The sequence below is a fragment of the Phascolarctos cinereus genome, unplaced genomic scaffold, assembly GCF_003287225.1.
Source record: "Phascolarctos cinereus isolate Bilbo 61053 unplaced genomic scaffold, phaCin_HiC Scaffold_4;HRSCAF=312, whole genome shotgun sequence".
In the NCBI taxonomy this organism is placed as follows: Eukaryota; Metazoa; Chordata; class Mammalia; order Diprotodontia; family Phascolarctidae; genus Phascolarctos; species Phascolarctos cinereus.
Genome location: NW_027555847.1, coordinates 217923897 through 217946405, shown reverse-complemented (window position 1 = coordinate 217946405; position 22509 = coordinate 217923897). Strand labels below are relative to the sequence as shown.

At 38.9% G+C, this 22509-nt stretch overlaps 1 protein-coding gene across 9 annotated transcripts in view; it reads left to right on the top strand.

Moving 5' to 3' along the window:
* CHLSN (cholesin) overlaps positions 1-22509 on the top strand; it is a 351907-nt gene that overhangs the window by 248353 nt on the left and 81045 nt on the right. For 7 of the 9 annotated variants that reach the window (XM_020978700.2, XM_020978699.2, XM_020978698.2 and 4 more), the window contains one exon: positions 14689-14885. In XM_020978700.2, coding sequence (XP_020834359.1) covers positions 14689-14885 — 197 coding nt within the window. Of the gene's footprint in view, positions 1-2913; positions 3006-14688; positions 14886-21063; positions 21636-22509 lie in introns of those variants that run through there. The other 2 variants (XM_020978701.2, XM_078152917.1) reach the window with 2 other exon arrangements.

Here is a 22509-nt window from a genome sequence, read left to right as displayed (position 1 = left end):
TTTTTCCCCTTTTTAAGAAAATGGTTTCTCTTATCTGGCATAATTAGTAAAAGTTCTTAACATTATTATGTGTCTGAGAAAAATCAGGAAAACCTTCCATGTAGAGATGTTAGACACCAAGCGCACCCAAGTTTAAATTCAGGATTCCTTTGGCATGTGGAAATTTTGTATTTGTGTATATGAACATCTCTGGGTGTCCAGATGCATTCTGCCCCGCCTCCCCCCATAGACAATGGTTGAAAGGACCCTTTCCTGGATCTGAAAGATACAAAGGCTTGTTCTCATTTAAATCTGGCTTCCTGCAGAACTCGTTTGAGGTTTTTCTGCCTGAGTTGAGTCTATAGAAACCTTTCCAAATCAAGTTAATGTAATTTCTTTTCAATGTCTCTTGCCAGCAGTTGTAGTAGTAGTACAAGTTAGTTTTTATTAAACAGATTTTTCTAAAGCAATATAAGTTTATTTTTCTGCACAAAGTATTATCTTAAAACATGTTTAGCCAACGAATTGAAATATTTTCAGTGTCCCCAGTGCTGGAAGGGTGGTCTTTTGGGGAGAAGGGAATGCACGAGCTTACATTTTCAAAATACTCAGTGAATGATAGGCAATATTTTTATTGGCCTAAAAGCCAATAAAGATTGAATTGTTTTCTTGCACTTTGAAGTACAATCTTAAAGATTTTTCTAACTGCAGAACAGCTTATATTGCTGGGAAAATGTTTACTTTGATTTTTAAGTTCACTTGGTATAACAGTGAAATTTAAGACTTTCTTTTTACTTGTATTGACTGTGTTTATAGATGCTAAGCTTTAGAAATGCAGAGAAACAAGAACCATAAATTCATCATAAGGGCAAACCTCAGTAGTGATAACTTTCATATAAGTCCAACATAATCCGTGTGTTGGAAGGTACTGCTCTGCCTCTGCCCATGGGAAGTACTTAATAAATGTTTGTTGTTGTTATTGATGGTGGTGATAGTCTTGCTCAGAGTATTTTCTCTCCAACATGACCCACCACTGCCATTGTACGTTTTCTTTTCCTAATTGATTGGAAAAGGGCCCAGACCCTAGAGGATTTGATGGGTTTGAAATTACATAGACTCACGGGGCTGTTTATAAAGGGACCCTCCCTATTTAATCATTTAGTCTATCCCCCTGCCTCCAGGAAGAACTATCAAAAGTTCCCACTTTAGACAGATTATTTTCTCTTTGTTAAGCTTAAAAAAATTCTCCAGAGAGGGGGTGCTGTTTGCTTTTCAGGCAGTTCTTCCTGGTATCTAACCCAAGAGTCCGTTCTGCTGTAATGTGAATCCATTCCTTTGTTTTATCCTCAGTGCAAAAGGAGAAAAGTTCCTCAAATAGGGGAGAGAGACTGGAGAGAGGAGGAGGGAGGGAGAGGAGAGAAGGGGAGGGCAGGAGAGAAGGGGAGAGGTAGAAAGAAAAAAAAGGAGAGAGCAATAGAGAAGGGAGAGTGAAGGAGGGGAGAGAGGAAGAAGAGAAAGCAGGAAGGAGGATAGTGGGGGAGAGGGAAAGGAGGACAGAATTATTTTTTCCTGTTGTTAATCCAGCCTGTAAATGAATCCAAATCCTGTTTAGTGGTATGGTCACTTTAACTAAAGTTCCTATCATTGCCTTTTCCTGGCATTTCTTTCCCTTCTACATCTCTTCTCTCCCATGATGCCTTCTGTGTACTGGGGTTATGGTCCAACACGACAGGTAACTAGCCACTGCCTTATACCCATTAGTGATGCTTTGACTTAGGAGTTGTCTAGACATATCATGTGAAAAACTATGAACTGTTGTTGGTATTTTTTTCTTGCTGTTTTAAATCGTGCTCTGGATAGGTTAGCTCCCCAAATTTAAGGGAAAGCAGCTTAGGTTCCTCATAGGTTTTTATTCCACTCCTACACTTCTTTCAAGAATTCTGTGTTCAGTAAAATATTTAAAAGTTTTTATGCAACCTTAAACTTAAAGAACTTTGGAGATAGACATGATAGTGACGCACATGTCAAAACTGTTATTTGCTAATTAAAACCTCATTCTTTGTGGGAATATAGAGCCTGGATCAGCCACAAATGGAGAATGTTCTCAACAAGGTGGAAAATTGGACTGACTGATATATCCCCAACAAAGATGGTTAAGTTGAAGCTGCATATCTGTATTGTTTTAAAGCACATTCATTATGCTTTCATATGGCACTATAGCTTGCATCCGTCATGTGTTCAGCCAAATTTATTCACTGTTAAGGATACATACAGACTTTATAAACACGTTGTAGTTAGCCTAATCCTACAATCTTGTCTCCTTAGTCAGACTATGACATTTCCCTCCCCCCATCCCACCCTTGACATTGGGTGGTCGCTTTAACATACCTCTCTCCTTCCTTCCCATCCTTCCTGACTTTGGCCTTTCTCCCTGCAGTCTCTCCCCATGGGTTCTGATGCTGAGTGGGACTGTGAAACTAATTGGACTCCTGGAACACAAAGAGGCTTAGTGTTGCCGGTGGACCAGCTCACTGAACTAATCCTTCAGTGTTGGATTCCACCAGTCCCCCTATAGAAGTGTTTTAATGTTCCTCAGAGTGGCTGAGGTTCCCTTGGCTTGCTTTCCTGCTGTGTGTGTGTGGGGGGGGGGTTGGGGGAAGTAGGGAAGAAATTAATGAAAACAATAACAAAAGCCACACCCAACCCAAAACAGAAATGCTGGGCCACTTTGAACCCCAGGGAAGTGTAACATGAGAATTGGAATGGGATTGGCAAGGGGAATTGGTAACATCCTGAAGCAATATGATATGTTGATGAGAAAGTGCAGAGGCAACCACAGCCTTGGGGTGATTAGAACTCCAGAGCCTCAAGATGGAGCAGCCATTTGCCATCCGTTCACCTAGATGTTACAGCTCTTCTTATGGCAGCTCTCCAGGATTCATACCTGTTTCCTTTTGCTTCCACTCCTAAAGATGGTAATGTCAAAGACAGCAAGATGGAGCCTTTTCATAGTAGCGGTGGTGGTGGTAAGCCTCAATTCCTTGATTTTCAAGACTATTTATACATTCAGTTGTCAAGTCAAGGTCAAGAAGTACTTATTAAGCACCTGATGTGTACCAGTTACTGTGCTAAGTTCTGGGGATACAAAGAGACAAAAAAAAGCTCCTGTTCTCAAAGAGCTCACAATCTAATGAAGGAGACAGCGTGTAGACATTAGACAAGATAAATTGGAGCTAATCTTAAAGAGGAGGCACCAGCAGTAAGAAGCTGGATGAGTCAGGTGATAGATCCCTGATGAAGGCAGACTAACTTTAACAACAAGAATATGTCTGCCTGCTGGTCCATGAGATGACTTGTGCTCAGGGGCACCATGGCTGCCACCCTTAAAACTGTTTAATGGCCTGGGGTTAGAAGAACCTGTGGAGGGAGAGATGTGCAGGGGGCTGGGGCTGATGGGATCATCTCACCATATGCATGATTGGGTGTTGCTTGAAGACTCCAGAATGTCTTTTGAAAAAATAATGCTCTGCTGTCAGCTCAGTGCTGCTTCAGTCCCAGGAGAACCTATCCCTGTCTGACCCCACAATGTGTTGATGCCTGTCCTATTTTATATCTTCTTTACGAGGGCATTAGCAAGTGGATTTTTTCCTTCTTCATCCTAATTATCATGATCTCCAATTCTCTATCTCCCCTCAGTCCCAGAAATGCACATCAGTTAAAAAAAAAAGCAACAATGGAAACACGGTATACCTTTCATCTTTCATCATTCATTTTATGCTTCTGATGGTGTTGAGAGTGATGAGAGGCTTACCTTTATTCTACACTCAGCCTTAGATATCAGATGCAACCCAGAGTTGTCTCTCTGAGCCAGCTTTTCATGCATTATTTCTTAGATTGGAGTGGAGCCAGTTAATAGAGTCTGGATGGATAAGAGAACAGAAGACTTTCCTTGAACTGTTGTGACAGCTGCTTATCTGCCTAACCTTGTTATTAACAGTAGCTCTCATTTCTCCCTTAAGCAGTTTTGGTAGTGTGCTCTTCCCTTTATAGACAAGGCCCAGAGAGATGTAATGGTTTGACTAAAGTCACACAGTAAATTAGTGGCAGAGCTGGCACTAGAATCCAGGTGTCTTAACTGTCCGACAATCTTCCTCTTTTCCTTCCTTCTTTCTTTCCTTCTTTCCCTCCTTCCTTCCTTCCTTTAAATTAAAATAAGTGTTGTATTGATGCTTTAAAAAAAAATCCCTGTCACTTCCCAATAACTACATGCATGTGCACATGTGCACATGCATGCATGCACGCACACACACACACACACACACTCCAAACTCATATTACAAGAAGAACAGTTAAACAGAAAAAATAACACAGTGGTCTTGCCTGATATTGACCTCCCATCACATCTGTAATCTACCACCCAAAGGAGGGAGACATGCATCCCCATCAGTCCTCTGAAGTCAGGATTGGTCACTGCATTGATTATGGTTCTGACGTCTCCTAGTGTAGTTATCTTTTACATTTCCAAAGCTCCTTCTGTTACGTGAAAAGCACTGTGTATTCGTTGATGTTGACCGTGCCAGCCTAAGATATCATGACCAATAAAGAATGTTTGAATCTAAGTTTGGTTTCCCTCCTCTTGGTCATTCCCGGGCTTACTCTATTACATGTGATCTGTCTGGATGCCAGATGTGCTGGAGGTCCAGTTATACATAGCATCCTGACTGTAATAGCATGTGTGCCATGGGACAGTACTCCAGATGAGATGGCATTCACAGTGACACAGTTATTCTGGTACGACTGGCATCCAAACCTACTGGGGTGGGGTCCTCTGTTACACCAATGCTCTAGGGGACCTCGAGTCTCCCCCCCCCCCATGGTGCCACTCATGGCACATTTGCCAAGTAGATTGTACCACTTTGGCTATGGTCCCATGAAAGAGTTGTGGCATCATCTGTCCATTGCCAGTGGTGCCCAATCTATTTTTCTCTGGAGTGATAATAAATAATAAAAGAATAGACAATTAAAAAAAATTTATTTTCAGGTCAAATTCTCTCCTTCCCTCCCACCCCCTCCCCATTCCATTGAAAAGTCAAGAAATATGGTATCCATTATCAAATGAAGTGTAAAAAAAAAAAAACAAAACACCACAGGCAATATTAAAAGCATAGGCAATATATTTTTAAAAATTTTTAGTTCCAAATTCTTTCTCTCCCTCCACCCCCTCCTTCACCTATTGAGAAAGCAAGAAATATTATTTATAATTATCCCTACATAATTATATGCACATTTTAATTATACGTATACATTATGTATATGAGGTAAAAAAAAAAAGCATAGAGAATATTCAAAGCATAGACCTGGCTGAGTCTGCATACTTCACCATCCATTAAGCCACAAGTCCCCAACCAGTAGATTAGGATCTGATGGCATACGTAACTAGAAGCTTTTCTTCCTGACCAGGGAGACAGACTTTGGTTCTAGATCCAGCTCTGCCCCTGCCTTTGTAAACTTGAGCAAGTCAAGGAGTTTAGACTCCTCCTGTCCCTTTTTTCTCATCTAAACAACCCAGAGGTTAGACTAAATGAAGGTTGAATGACCCGCCCCTGCTCGGGATCTTTATTACACACAAGTAATCTCAAGACTTAAGGAAAATGAAAAATTGCTATTCTTCACCAAATAGAAGGTGAGAAACCCAGTCCTCAGGACAATGTGAGGCTAACCCTGCCATGCTTATTAACCATCACATCGTGACTCCATGTATCTGGGGAAGATTGGATGTTAGATGGATGTTTCTGGTACAGGATACAGATACCATCCAGTGAACAGCTTGCAATGTCTTTGCCCTTGACTCTGAGCAGCAGTAATACCAAGAGAGATTCCTAGAATATATGAGTTGGAAGAGATTTTGAGGTCTTAACAACCCCTTCCTTTTTACCAAATGACAATATTAGGCCTGGAAGAAACCCTGACAATGAGGAAACCAATATGAAGGGGTTTGCCAAGTAGCAGAGCCAGGATTAGAACCCAATCCTCCTAACATACAGCTTAGTGCTTTTTCCATTGTACCAAACATACCTAGAATCATAGAAATTAAAATTTTGAGGGACCTCTGGGATCGCTGAAGTAGAATGCCAATCCCTGAAGACCATGTACTATTTTCTTTTTTCTTTTTTTTTGTTTGAAACCCTGAACTTTAGTAGAGTATCCTACACATAATAAGAATTTAATACTTTTTAAAAAAGAATCTATAATTGGATTCCTCATCTTTTATTCCTTCTCATATTTACACCTTGAGGAAATTTTACATGTGCAAGGAGAACACCTTAATATTTAAAAGAGTTCTTAACATTTTTTTGTATCATGGGCTCCTTTGGGAGTCTGGTGAAGTCTATGGGGCCCTTCTTAGAATAATATTTTTAAATGCATAAAATAAAACTCATAGGATTATAAAAGAAACCAAAGGTCAGTAAAAATAATGACATTTATTTCCCAACCCAAGGTCACAGACCCCCTGAAATCCATCCAAAGACTCCCTTGGGGGTCTAGGAACCTCAGGAAAGAACTTTATGGTAAATCTTTTTGGAAACCTCTCATTTGCTTGTTTTGTAAGGGCAAAATACTGCATGTCAGATTAAAGTGAGGTACGCAGAGATATATGTGTGGATGCACATACATATGTGTATAATATATGTATTATACATGTATATATACACACATATATACATATCTATATATGTATATATACATATATAGATATGTATATATGTATTATACATGTATATATACACACATATATACATATCTATATATATGTATATATACATATATAGTGTGTGTGTATGTGTATATATATAATATATATATATATATATACATACACACACACTTACCCCATTTTGAACAGATAGACAAAAAATGTGTCCTTATGAGGCAGAAAAAAATTGACTTAGCAGGATGATATTCTCATGACAATATAATGTTCGTGGAAGAAGCCTCATTTTATTTTAGATTTTATCAGGAAATAACAACCCTATATATACCCCTAACCTGTCCCATGCAATGCTGTATTTGCATGCTGCCCTTAATTCTGACATTTCTCTGAAAGCACTTAAAAAGCCTTGGTCTTAATCTAAGAATCATTACATTTAAGAACACAAGGCAAGCTTTTTTTGTAACAGCAAGTATAACAGCATTTTGTAGCCTGAGAGAGCACAGAACTGGCACTTTTTCCTCTGGGGGAGAATGGTAAGGGGAAATTTAGTCAGGCAGCCATCTTCAGCCAAATCAATTACAGCAATTACTGTCCACTTATAGAAACAGGCCCACATCATTTGTGATAGGACCTTCTGGAAACAAATGAACTGAAATGATTAATGTCCTGGTTCCCAAAGGGATCTTGGCCAACAACCTAGTATTCAGAGGAACACTGGAAAAAGAGAGGCAGCTGGGTACAGTGGCAAGATCTCTGAACCAAGAGACGTGAGTTGGAATCCTAACTCTGTCACGTAGTTAGTACCTATGTGGCTTTTGGCTTAACCCTTCTCTTCCTTAGTTTCCTCATTTGTAAAATGAAGATGTTGGACTAGATGACCCCCAAGGTACCTTCTAGCTCTGAATCAGGGGTTCTTAACCTGTGTACTTCAAATATATACACATATATTTTTAAAAATAACTATTTTAGAATAATTGGTTTCCTTTGTAATCCTTTGTATTTTATTTTATGTATTTAAAAACATTCTTCTGTGAAGGGGGTCCACAGGCTTCACCAGAATGCCAAAGGGTTCTATGGTAAGGTAAAGAACCCCTGCTCTAGAGAAATGATTGTATGACTAATCCCCTGCTGCTTATTGGAGAGTAATATTGGGACCAACCCTAGTCATCATCATAAAATTGGTGCATTATCTTCTCCCCCTCTGACCCCACTTCCTTCAGCATTGACTCTGTCCCCATTATCCAGTATTCTGTCTTGCCCTTTTTTTCCTTTGTGGAGGAAGGAGACTGGAAAAACTTACTTTTTTGCTGTAGGTGTTAACTACTCCTTCCCTGAGGAATATCTTTGCATTTTAAAAGACTTCTGGGAGAGGGGAGTGCTTTACGTATAATATAACCCATGGCAATGGGCTTAACCAAATTTAGGCAAGGTAAGATGGCCAAGGATAAGTAGGTGGCAGTAGATAGAGTACTTGGCCAGAAGTCAGGAACGCTCGTCATCCTGAGTTCAAATCTGGCCTCAGACACTTACTAGGTTTGTGACCCTGGACAAGTCACTTAACCCTGTTTTCCTCAGTTCTTCATCTGTAAAATGAGCTGGTGAAGGAAATGGCAAACCACTCCAGTATCTTTGCCAAGAAAACCTCAAATAGGGTCATGAAGAGTCAGATACAATTGAACAACAGCAAAGATGGACAAGGTAGATTGTTACAGTAAAAGTTTCTCTGGTAACTTTTAATTATATTATCCTACCTGAATAAAGTTTTATCCAAAATTGCCTGTTAGGTATAGTTTTGACTTAAAAAAAAAGTACCATTTTCCTCTTTGCTTTTCCTTTCTAAATCAAGCCACGTAGAGTTGCCTAATTGAAAAATGACCTGTCAGTTTGCAGAAATGAACAAGAGTTGTAGTAGACCATGGTGTTTATAAAGCTGATCCTATAGCTAGACAAGAGATGGGAAATGCATAGTTTGTTTTAGGAATTTGATTATGGCCACATGAACATGAGCCTTAACGGTAAGAAGTTCAACTTTTGTCTGAATTAGAATTGCCTGGTGTACTAAAGAGTATGTTTTAAAAGCAGAAGTACTTTACCCCAAAAAAACAAACTCCACACCCCCAAAAAAAATTCAAAAAAACTTTTGTGAGTATTGCAGATTTCTAATTCTTCATTAACATAAAGATCAATAGTAGTAGTCATAGAATTTCAGCTACCATACATTTGAGAATTTTTGAGTCGTCTTCAAATTATTCTCTACACAATCCTATGTCTGATTGATAATTCAGTGACAAAAACCTTTTCCTAAGGATTGCATCTTTTTGGGTCCCTGAAGGTCCACATCCATGATGAGAGCCATGTTATGTTTAGAGGAGAATTTGTCAGTTTCTACCAAGGTTTGGTACCAGATAGACCAAAAGATCATCACTTAGGTTCTTGGAGCCCTAAACCATAAGGCTGATGAAAATCAATACCTTGAGTTTCATAGATTTGTTCAGACTTCTCTTGAAGGACAGAGCAGATTATAGAAACCAAGTGTAACTGTGTTCTGTGAGCCTTGGATGTTAATATAGGGTCTTGGGTTTGGAGAGAGCCTTTTGAACACGGGTTAGAAAGCAAGAACAAGCTAAAAACAATGAATGATGACTATTGAGTAAGAAGCTTGGTTCTATAATCTATTGGGAGCACCCTTCCTCCTTACCTTGGATGGCACCTGGGCCAGCTCCAGCTGCCTCTACTTCTATCTTATCTGATCTGATTAGGATTTTTCCCTAAAAAAATGTCTTTCATCAGAATATTGACCTAGCCTAGGGGTTGATATAAATCAATTATGTGGGCTCTCAGCACTCAGTTCAAGTCTTCTCTGCCTCCCACATTCACCTGATCACCTGATTTTAGCCTTGATTTTTAAACTTGACTTAACCGCTCCCCCCAGATTGAGAGAAATGATGAAATCTTGGCATATGATATCAGGCTAAGCAAATAAGCAGATGTGATTGTGTTCATGTTCTTTGTTGGGAGTGGAGAAGAGGGGGAGGAGGGAGGAGGCAGGACTAGGTATTTGTAAGCCTCAAGCAATTAGGCAAGGTTTGAAAATTACACACACTTCCTGTTGTTAGGCACCAGAGACTTTAAGCCTTCACTGTAATACCTGTAACTTGCCTATATATTTATGCCTATGTGCCCAGAGAACCCATTTTTCTAACATCATTGGTTAGAAGGGACCTTAAAGATCACCCAGGCCAACTCCCTGCCTTTTATGAACAAGAAGACTTAAGATTCAGAAAGATTAAATAATTAAGTGACCTTTGCCCAAGGTCACAGTAGAAAGTGGCAGAGCTAGGTTTCAAAACCAAGTTTTCTGCCTCCAAATCAAGTCCTTTTAGTATGTATACTTATAAAAGATAATATTAAGAAGCTTGTTCCTTGTTTTGCTTCATGCATCTTCCTTTTTACCCATCTCATACGCATACTTTTTATCTAAGTGGTTACCTACTTTTCCAGTCCTTTGCCCCAAACTTTGATTCCTGGAGTTTTATTGATTATTTTGAAAAGAGGCATAGGGTTTCTCAAAATTTCTTATCACAAAACAACATCGCATCAAACTCAAAAACGTTTCAGAGTTTTCTAAATGAGATCCATATCCATTACTTAAAAGATTTTGGTCTAATTTTCCACACAAGAAAAACAAAATAGATAAAAAATGCCTTTTGCCAAAAATGTAGTATACACTTGAATGGACAAGCTACATAGGTAGTTCATCTCTTCATATCTTTTGGACAAATACTGCCCACAGACAGTGACCTAGGCTCATAATTAAACAAGAGTTTCATGGACAGGTCTACCTTTGAAAAATTTCATAGCCCTTTGAATAGTCCTTCACTTCTCCCTGTAACAATGGCCTTCTTTTTTAATATCAATTTTCTTTCATCAGTGTTTAGTGGCTGTGAGTCAGGAACGCTATTGTCTCTGAAGAATTAAAGTTTCAGGTCACCCGAAGGGAAAATGAGAAGGAAGGCACATCCAGGGTTGATGTGAATAGGCAGCAATATTTTTGTGGTTGGTGTTGAGCATTTCAGTTATGTCCAACTCTTCATGATTCCTTTTTAGGGTTTTCTTGGCAGAGATACTGGGGTAGTTTGCCATTTCCTTCTCTAGCCCATTTTACAGATAAGGAAACTGAGGCAAACAAGGTCAAGTGACTTGACCAGAGTCACACAGCTAGTAAGTGTCTGAGGCCAGATTTGAACTCATGAATATGAGTCTTTCTAATTCCAAGCCCAGTGCTCTATTTATTGTACTACTCAGCTGCCCAGCAACATATTACCAAAGGGAAAAAAAATGGAATATATAGGGTGTCGCCAGGGAGATTTATGACCTGAAAAGGAAAGTAGAGCAGTTATGCAGCAAGATCAAGAGATAATCTTGAACAACTCAGGTTTACCATTGGTATCTATGCAATGCTGAGAGATCTAGTGGAAAGACAGCACCCACCACCACCCCAACATATGGAGACCTTTCATGGAGGAATTACTTAAGACATAGACAACAGCTGCACAGGATAAGTTGTGGGGCCGAGCTGTGATGTGCACCATTGGAAGGACTGACCATATCATAATGAGATCCCAGCTCCTGGGAATAATAGTCTATAATTGGCATAAATTTATAGTGATGGGGTCAGAGCAAAACCTGGCATGTCTGCATGAGGGGTGTGAGATTGCAATCAGTCTATTTCTAGGTAATGATCTAACATAGCTTCATACTGAAAAATACATTTTTCACATAGCCTGATAGATTTTTCATTAAGGAGGATCATTTTGGCTATATACACAGCAAATCCTTCATATCTGAAGGTACCAGTGTTGCTTTCAGAAATGGTGAAGTTCTGTATATATACTATCCTTAATATTGTACCTGGCAGAGATAAGAGAAAGCATGGTCTTTGGTGATGGCATGGTCTCTTATTTGAAGGGAAGGTGTTGTCAGTTGGAAGACAAGAATTACTGTGTGTTTCATTGCAAACACCCCATAATTCAACACATTTGAAGCAGTTGGGATTTACCTTGTTGGCAATGCTGAAATTCCCTTAATTCAGGAGTCCTTAACCTTTTCTGGGTCATAGGACCCTTGGGCGGACTTTTGGGGCCTTTCTCAGGAGAATGTTTTTAAATACATCAAATAAAACTCATAGGATTACAAAGGAAATCAATTATATTGAAATATAATTAGCAAAACTTGTTTTAAAAATTCACAGACCCCAGGTTAAGAACCTCTGCTTAACAGGATAAATTCCCACTTTTAAGAAAGAAAAAGGGGAGGAGGGTTGGGAAGGAATGGGGGAGAGCATCTCTTTCTTTTGTTTCAGATGATCCAGAAGAGGCAAAGTTGTTAAGCATGGGACAAAAGTTGTCAAGGGATTGGCATTTTATGAGGGGACCTGATGGGGAAGAGTCAAAAAGGGGAAGCAAAATGAAGGGGAGAGGAGGCAGAGAAGCAACTTGTTTTGTTTTTACTAGAGTCTTTGGAGGGAGGGTTAAAGAGTTTTTAGATAATAGGAGGAATGTGTGTGGGGGCAGGGAAGGTAATGAGCAGTGCTTTGACTGGAAATATAGGATAACTGTTCTTTGCCAGTAATATTGCATTCTTTTGCTTTTGGGCCTTTTATGTACAAGCTCATGGACAAATAATAAACATATTTGCTGTATCATTTTCCCAACCTCAATTAAAAGGACTGTTAACTTCTATGGAGAAAGTTTTATATGGTGGAATGAGTTGGTATGTAGGAGCCAAACTAGGGTTTGATTCCTTGCTCTTACTTAAATGCATAACTTTAGGCAAGGCATTTAAATTCTCTGAGCCTCATTTCCTTCATCTACAAAATGGAAATAATGCTTCTACTCTCTGCTTCAAAGAGTTGTAGAGAAAGGGATATGTAGACTTGTATTATTATTATCATTGTCATTATCATTATTATTAGGCAGCTCTTGGAATAATCTTTGAAAAGCTACAGGAATGAAAGTGTGGTTTGGGTCAGTTTTGGTTTTTATTGGTTTATTGTTATAGTTCGTTTACCCCTTCTCCCAGCAGCCTTGATATGAATGTTACTACTTTTTAAATGAAAATAATTTCACTCCAGTACAATAACATATCAAATGGTCACCCCTTACCTTTCTAGCCTGAGATTTAACAGAGGCTGTTAGGAGTAGGCAGAGATAGATAATCTACCTAAGACTTTCTCCCCTGCTAATGTTTGTAATTCTACCCCTAAAGAGGCATTCCTTTGAGTTAAACTTTGGGTGCTCTTTCTGTCTCTCTGTGTCTTTCTTCTCCTCTCTCCCTCCTTTCTCCTCCCTCTTTTCCTCCTCTCATTTCTATCCCCTGTCTCTCCCTCTTCTTCCCCTTCACCCTTCTCTCTCTCCAGGCTGAAAAGCATTCCGCCTAACGTTGCCCATGCATTGCACATGATACGTAAATTCAGTTTCCTGTGGAACGAAAGGAGACCATAGCATCACAGTGGGAGAAAAGGGACTTAGAAAGGTGAAGAAGGGAACACTTGCTCAACATTCCTTCCCCCTTCCCTCCTCCCATACACACACTCTGCCCTTTTCACTGTAGGATGCCTACCTCTTTTTACCAACTCAACGAGGAAACATATTAGTGACTGGATTGTGAAAACTCATCGTATGGTGCCTGTCTGCCCTTTAACTTTCCCCATGGTTCTTGCCTGTATGTTTGGGAGTTCAAGATTTTTTTTTTCTTTTATAAAGATTTAAATTGCCGTAACAGCTTTTAAAGCACTGGTCACATGGTATAAATGAACTAGGAAGTATTAAGTATTAACTGTGTACCAGGTACTTTGCTAAGCACTGGGGATATGAATTTTAAAAAGCATGACAGTACCCGCTCTTATGAAGCTTATATTTTAATGGTGGAAGACAGTATGTATGGGAGAATGGTGGCCAGAGAGGGATGTTTTAGTTTGGAAAGTCACTGGAAAGGTGAGTGGACTCACAGGTCAGTTTGTTGACATATCCTTTCCAGGAAAGGTCATGTTGATTTGATTATTATTCCCAGAACAAGAGGTAGAAAGCCAGATGTTTGGAAAGGTCAGATCCTTGTAGCTTCCAGGTAGAGAGTTTATGGCTTCCTAGACTATAAGAACTGTGAGGGTAGGAACCATGTTTTCTCTAAACTATGTACCTCTCTGTAATGTGTAACATGGTTTCATGCACTTAGGCCCTTAGTAATTGTTTATTGAATGGAACTAGTGCCTCTGATAATGGGGAAAGGTGACTGTGTTGTCAAGTACAAATTAACATACAAATGTTTATACCCTTTAAAAATTATTTTTGTTTTTACATCTACTAATGTATCCCTCCCGCACCAAAGAACCATCCCTTTTAACAGAAATTTAAAAGATCCAAAAAAAAAAGAGTCAATAAAACTACTAAACATAATGACCAATTCCAACTTTATATTCGGTATTCCATCCCTGTAGTCCCCTACCTCTTCAAAAAAAGGAGGGAAGTGAACTCATATCTCTCCTTCTGATTCAAATTTGGTCATCATAACTGTACAACATCCAGTTTTTATTGTTTTTTTGTTTTTATTTGAGTTTGTAGTCATTGTAATCCTTGTTTTCCTTGTTCTGCTTCCTTCACTTTGCATCGGTTCATATAAGCCTTCACATTCCTCACATTTGTCATTTATTGCAACACAGTAATATTCACAACTTGCTTAGCCACTCCCCAATCAATGTTCCCTTACACTGTTTCCAGTTTTTGCTTCTTCAAAAAGTGCCGCTATAAATAATGTTGGCAGAGCTTTCTTTTTTATCATTAACCACTTCAGAGTATATGCCTCTTCTTTTTTTCAGTGACCTCTGCTCCCAGATGAACAGAATCCTAGGGAATTTGAACACTATTTCTTTTAAAGTGTTTACTTTGTGAATTTCCCTTCCTTCCATGGAACCAACACAGAGTGTTTTGGGTTATTTTCAGGTGGATGCTGCAAGTGATGAGGAAAAGGAAGATGAGCAGGAACTGACCCCAGAGGAAAGGAGAACCTTGGAAAGAAAACTGAAGAAGGAACGTAAAAAAGAACAAAAGAAACAGCTTCGGGAAGCAGGGATTCATGTTGTAAAAGAAGACCCTCAAAAACCATCTGGAGCAGAGTTGGCCTTAGACTATCTCATTAGGTAAGAATCTTCGCCACCTCTCGGATCATCCCTCTACCTTATTGATGCCACTTAGGAAACAGAGACCTAGTTGAAGGTCCCAAACTAGAGAAACCAGCCTAGCATCTTGAAAAATTTCTTTCTGGTCATTGCTAAATACAGTATATTGTTTCATTCCAGCTGGCTTGTCTGAATAGTATAGTCCGACCCAAGTTTACCTGAAATGGCTTCACATGCCTTAGCTGTCTCTGGGATCTTTAAAAGCTGGCACAGAGCCCAGTGAAAGTCTGCATAAAGAGCAGTCACTCGATCCTACAGCCTTAATACAGATGGCATTGCTTTAACTTTTCCATAACAGAAGATCACATAGTTGCATTTAACTTAACCAAGAGGACAGTGGGCTATTAGGAAGTTCCACATCAGAGAAACTGTACGTTAAATTACACAAAGTATGTGTATTTTTAGAACCTGAGTATTTATAATCAGAGACAGAGGAAGGGGACTGTTGTGGATGTTCCTAGACCCTGGCAAAGGTTTGATGTTAACTAAGCTAACAGCTTTGTGCGTGGCTTCTTAGATGCTTATGGAAAGCCATAAACCGCGGGCTGTGGTGAAATTCAAAACCATTGTTAATTTAATCCCTTTTCCAACTAAGTAAGGTCACTTGTCCCAAGCAAGGGCAAAAAGTAAGGGATTGTTTTGGCTTGTTGTTGTTGTTGGTTTGGTTTGGTTTTTACTTCCTACCCACTGGTAATCACTAGGTAAAAAATTCTCATTCCAAAAGATGGGATTTTCTAGTTTCTTTTAAAGCCCAGCTCAAATGCCACCTACTACAGCTCTTTCCTAGTTACTGCCACTGTTAGTGTTACTCTTTCCTGTTCTCTCTCTTGCCTCCTCACTCCTTTTCCTTTTCTCCCTCTCTCCTTTCTTCCCTATCTCCCTTTTTTCTCCCAGCAAATATATTCTAAACAATCTTTGTTAGGTGCACACCATCCCTGGCCATGAGCTTATCATTCCTGTGTTTTAAGCTGTGTTCTAGAAATCCAAATTCCATTCTTAGAAACCATCTTAACCAACTGTTTGTGAAAGTTCTGCCAGGAGAACGGGAAACCCTGGCAGATTCAGTGATGGGTCATCCCTTTCTCTTTCTTTTTTCTCCCTCTTTCTCTCCCTTTTCCTTTCACTCTTTCTTTTCCTTTCATTTGAAAAATCCATTAGTCTCCTAACTTATTCCCCATGAAGATTCCTTATGAAAATGGTATTCCCAACTAGGGACAGGTGTGTTTCATTTGCTTAACATTCATCATGAAGGAAAAGCAAGTCAATTGGAATCTTGGAGTAGGGAAGCATAACGTTAATAGCTAAGTTTCTGATCCTGAGGAAATAATGGGAAGGTGACTTTTGATTTGCATTTGAAGCAATTTTTTATATTTTATTACACAATGAAACTGTCCTTTTGTCAGTGGTGACCGTGAAAGGTAAGTTAATGAAATCATTTACCCTCTTCAAGTCTTAGGTTCTTTTACAGTAAAATGGGAATGATAGCCCTTAGACTAGTCTGCAGGTTTCAGGATTAAATGAGATGATGTATTTAAAGTGCTTGGTAAACCATGAAACAGAAGGAGCATTGAACCAATGACTTTTAGTGACATGCACATGATGCTGATGAAAATTGCTCCCTTTAGAATCCTAGCTCAGTTAGCTGTGCTGTTCATTAATTTGTATTAACAGCAAAGCAATAGATTTGGTATTCAAATTTCCACATAGTCTCTCCTCCCACTCCCCTCATACTCCTCATTCCCTTCTAACCCTGAGCATGTGGGGGCACTTTTGCTTCATCGCAAGGTACACCTAACACCTTAAGGAACTCTTGGGTTCTATTTCCCATTTTATAGTACATGTTCACTTGCATTCTGAAAACCAAGGTTTTTGGTTAATTGGGTACTTTTATTAACTAAGAGCAGCCATTTATAGCTATACCTGTCTATACAGACACTTAATACTACTAATAATAGTATCTACTATTTACAGAACACTTACTAAGTGCCAGACACTATGTTAAGTGCTTTACAATTACTGTTTCATTTGATAAAGTATACTTCTGTACTTTAAGGAGCATCATTTTTATCAATGGGTTTACTCCTTCTACTCACAGAGATCATAGCCCCTAATTTTCTTAGTGGGTCTTTGAGAGTTGCTGCCATTGAAAAATCAATAATCCTGTAGCCAGCCTTTGAAACATAGCTAGTTGGGTTCTCAGATGACAGAGACACATATATACATACCATCCCTGAGCTCATACTCAAAGTCTCTCAAGCAGTAGGACTTGCTCAGACTTGTACTTTTCTTACACTGGGATGTCCTTCAAGAGCAGCTGGTTAAAAAGATGGTGTCTGAAAATGGGTTTGGAATTTCTGAGCCTTAAAATGTAAGAATGAACAGGTTCCTATCAAGGATGGTATAAACCTAGGAGCCTTACAAATCTAAACAGTTGTGCTATTAATTGAAAAGGAAGAGAGAGGGAGAAAATTACATATAACTGTAGATGTAGATATATCCACTAACCTAGGTGCCATAGGCAATAGTTATAACCTAAGAATGGCAGTTGAGACACCCAGAGTTTATAGGAGACAAAATCCAACAAAAAAGTTAATGATAAAATCAGTGACCTCAAATGTCTATACACAGATGCCGAACATATGGCTAATAAGCAAGACTAGTTAGAGATCCTAATGCAGAGGAACAAATTTGACCTATTAAATATCACTGAGATTTGGTGGCATAAGATCCATGATTAGACTATAACTCTGGAAGGGTATACCTTATTCAAAAGAAGCAAAAATAGTTAAAAAGATATGGGGAGGAAGAATAATCAAGGAGAAAGATGGGGGCATTGTCTATTTAGAAATCATACTTATGTAAGGAAATATAGGAAGAAGAGCAGGGAAGATCATGGAGAGCTTTTGGATTAAGATCAATAGAGGCCAAAACAGAAGGTGTATTGTCATGGAATTACTGCAAACCTTGGACATAGAAATAAATGAGAAGCTCAGGAAACAGACTATAAGCCTGGCACAAAGGCTTGATAGAGTTGTGATAGGGGAACTCCAGTTTTCCGGTTATTTACTAGAATTCTCTTTCTTCCATAAACAGAACAGCTAAATTTTTTCTTGATTTGCCTTAATGATAATTTCATCCTTTGAAAAGTGAAAGAAGCAACAAAGGGAAGTTCTATTCTAGATCAATCTGATTCTCACCAATAGCAAGAAATAAGTTGTTTGCGTGGAAGTGCTGTGAATCTTTGAGGGAAGTGGCCACTCCATCTGGGAGTCCACGATCCTCTGAGGAGGAGAACGTCAGGCATAGCCTTGCACACATGCTAAGTTTGTACCACCAGATTTTCATAGTCTTCTAAGGAACAGTAATTGGATAGTATGAACTAAAATTCAGTTGGAAAGTCATGCTAGGAAAGTTGGATACAAATACAAAGTCACAGATCAAGGTTGTGAAACTTGCTGATTTAAAAGGATGGTGGTACCCTCAATAGAAATAGAGAAGTGGGGAGGAGGGATGAGTTTATGTAAGAGAGATACTGAAATTCATTTTGGACATGCAGAATGTGAAATTCCTACAAATTGGGACACTAATCCATTGTTGGTGGAATTGTGAACTGATCCAACCATTTTGCAGAGCATTCTGGAATTATGCCCAAAGAGGTATTAAACTGTCTGTACCCTTTGATTCAGCAGTATCTCTACTTGGTCTATTTTCAAAGATGGTTAGGGGAAAAAGGAAAGGAACCTATATATTTTAAAATGTTTATAGCAGCTCTCTTTGTAGTAGCAAAGAACTGAAAATGGCAGGGATGCCCATCAGTTGGGGAATGGCTGAACAAGTTGTGTTATATGATTGTGATGGGATACTACTGTGCTATAAGAAAAGATGAGTAGGCAGGCAGGAGCAGTTAACTTTTGAAAGCTGCAGAGAAGGCAGGTAGAATGAAAACTTAGAAAAGGCCATTGGATTTAGCATTTAAGAGCATAATCTTTGAGAAAGCATTTTCAACAGAGTGATGAGATCAGCATCCAGAAGGCAGGGATTTGAGAAAGGAGTGAAAGATGAGTACATCTTAGAGGAAACAAGTGTAGACAACTCTTTCTAGAGAGATCATAAGATAATAAATTTAGAACTAGATAGACTTGTAGGGGTCACCTAGTCAGTAGAGTGATATTGGATGATGAATTGAGGGGTTGGCAGAGCAAGTGAAGGGTTTTGTTTGGTTGGTTTTAAGTATTAGGGAGAACTATCTGGCTGTGTTATTATTAGGCAGCTGGGAAGGAATCAGTGGATAAGGCGAGTCTGAAGAGGAGAGAAGAAAAGGAGCTTCCTAAGGATGAAGGAAGAGATGGGAATTCAGGTGCTGGCCAGGATTATGGAAGTTATTTCTGATCGTTTAAGCTTTCTTGTTTGATTTCTGGAAAAGTAGCAGTCAAGTAGACCCAGCCATGTTGGGTTTGCCATCATTTATGAAAATAGTGCTCTTATTAATTACAAGATCAGTCTTTCTTAAGAGTACCGAACAGTCACCTGCAGCATAGAAAGGCAGCTTGGTTTAGCATTAGCGTGTTTGCCTTGAAGTCAGAAAGACCTGAATTCAAACCCTGACTCAAATACTTGCTAGCTGTGTGAATCTAGGCAAGTCAGCCTCTCAGCTTCTGATTTCTCATCTGTAAAATGGAAATTACATTCCCTCACAGGGTTATTGTGAGGCTAAAATTAGATAAGGTATATAAAGTACTTTGCAAACCCTAAAACATTATGTAAATGTTAACTACTGCTATCATTACAACAGAGTGTAATTTGAAGGGTTTCGGCAAGCCCCTCCAAAAAAATCTCTCTAATTCCAAAGTTCAGGCCAAACTAACAACCATTTGTTAAGGATCAGCTACAGGAAAGCTTTTGAGAAATACCCCAAAAAAAATAAAAATAAAAATTCATACCCTCTAGGAGGTTACAGTCTAATAGAATACATTATTACTTGCTCTTCAGGTATCCATCCCAGAGAGTCAGGACCTCTCTGTCTTTTACACCTCAGTGAGAAATATTGTAATCAAGTTCTTTCCTCCCCTCTGACACCTAAAGCTCCACGGTACCACTGAGGAAATGAGGCTGGAGGGAGGAGAGAGCTGGTTTGAATTTCTTAGTGGATGGATATGAATAGCCATAGTGCAGCATGAGGCTACTTGGTATCTAGCGAGGGAGGTGAAAGAAAAGGAATGATAGAGGAGGGGTACAGAAAAAAAAGTAGAAGAATACTGAAGGCACACTTCACCTCCTTCGTGGTTTTGCCAATGGCCAAGAAAAATAGGTTACTTTTTTTTTTTAATAATTAACTTAGGTCCATTAAACAGGACAGATAGATTGCATATTGCTGAGCTGTCAAGGACAGAAGTGAGATCTAGGTTGTGAGTTACATTCAGCTGTCCACTACTGTTAATGATCTCATAAAGAAACCTATTCCTTGTAATGGAATACTATTTTGCCATAAGAAATGATGAACAGGTTGATTTCAGAAAAACCTGGAAAGTCTTGTATGGTCTGATGCAGAGTGAAGTGAGCAGAACCAAGAGAACATTGTACACAATAACAGCCACATTGTGCAATGACTAATATTGATTAACTTAACCCTTCCCAGCAATACAAGGATCTAAGACATCTCCAAAGGGCTTGTGATGGAAAATGCTAACCACATGCAAAGAAAGAAGTGTGGAATTTGAATGCAGATTGAAGCATACTATTTGCTACTTTTTTTTTCTGTTCTGTTGAGTTTTGTTTCCTCTTTCTGGTGGTTCCTCCTATTGCTTCTAATTCTTACTTACAACATCACTAATGTGGAAATGGAATGTAAATGTAAAAGGAATGTAAATGTGTAGCCTATATCAGATTGTGGGCCATCTTGGGGAGGGTGGTGGGTAGGAAGGGGGAGAAGAATTTTAAACTCAAAAGCATATGGAAGTGATTGTTGATAAATCAAAATAAAGTAATTTTAAGAAAAAAGAAACCTATTCTCTTGTACCAGTGGGGGAAATTATGTACCCAGTAAGCACCACACTCCTTAGCTGGGGAAAGATCTGTAAAAAGGAACCTCAGCATATCTCTTCTGAATTTCTGTGGAACTGATTGGTGCTCCTGACTGTAGTCTTGAATTTCAGAGAGTCCTTTGCAGCTCCTCCCAAGATGGGATCCTACTAAGATTGTCAAGGAAGAAAGAAAGTGCGGTCCTGGATCTTCAGAAAGAACAAGGAAAGTCCCTCCCCCACCCTGTTCCCCAGTTTTCTCACCTCTCTAGAAGTTCAGAAGACTTCTAAACCTGTTCAGATATATATGTTGTTTCCTCTTCAACCCAGATGAGAGTTAGGTTCTAATATTACGGGCTCTCTTCCCCCACCTGCTTCCTCTGTATTAGTTCTTTATTTCATTCCCCATTTTTATGAGATAATTTCTCCTTTTAACTTTTTCCTACTCAGTTTCATTTTTTAGAATCACCTCATCATGCACAACTCAGCCCCAGCCTTTCTTTCAAACTACCTTAGTAATGTTACCAGTTTTAAGAATACTATTACCAATAATAATAATTACTAATATTAATAACATTTTCATATATCATAAGTAAACAGTTGGACCTTAATCAGTGCCTTATAATTACTCTTTAATGATTTCCTTATATTTCTTCTGGATCTTTCATATCGAATTTTCCAATGAGTTCTAGTCTTTTTGTTACAAATACCTGAAAGTCTTTCAGTTCATCGATTGTCAATTTTTTTTTTCATTCAGGATTATACTCAACTTTGGGCATAGTAGATTTGTAGTTTCATGTACAATCATCTTTATTATTGTACTGTGTTATGGACATGCTTGTTTTATTCCATAAATTAAAAATAAAATGAAATAAATTTTTTTTAAAAGAACAGGGAAGATAAGTTAGCCAAGATCACTAACTGTTGTCTTCAGTTTAAGAGCTATTGGGTATAAAGGTTGCCAGCATAGCACATTTTCTTGGTAGTACTGAGCATTAGTTTATTAGGGGCCAAATATGTTATTCTCTGTGGGATTACAGAGCTAGCACACGCTGTTCCAGCTTCTGAATTCATGGAGAGGAATTAATCCTTCCCGCCCAAGGAAACTTTTTTGACCTAGTCATGGAAGAGGAAACTGCACAAAATGAAGGCAGCATTGTTGACCTCAAAGGCCCTTAGTAGAATCATCAGAACAAGAAAGTAACACAAAACACCAAGAGGCCTTTTGAGTAGAAATGGAAGTTTTGAACAATTTAGACTAGGTTCCTCTCCCCTGGCACTATTAGGCTTTTAGGAGCACTTGTAATGAAAATTTGTTGTCCTGACTTTTGCAGAGATCATGCTAATGTCAGTGTCTGTCATTATCCATCTGTGAGGGTGTGTCTGAAAAAATCCACGCTTGGCCAGTGATAGTAATCATACCTCAGATTTTTGTACAATAACACCTCACTTATCCTGAGGTCACTTATCTGGCAACCCTTCAGCCATCTGGAAAGGAGCCAATAGCAACAAAGGGTCCCAGCCAAAGCTGATGTCACCAAGGCAGTGTTTTCTAATCCATGCACTTT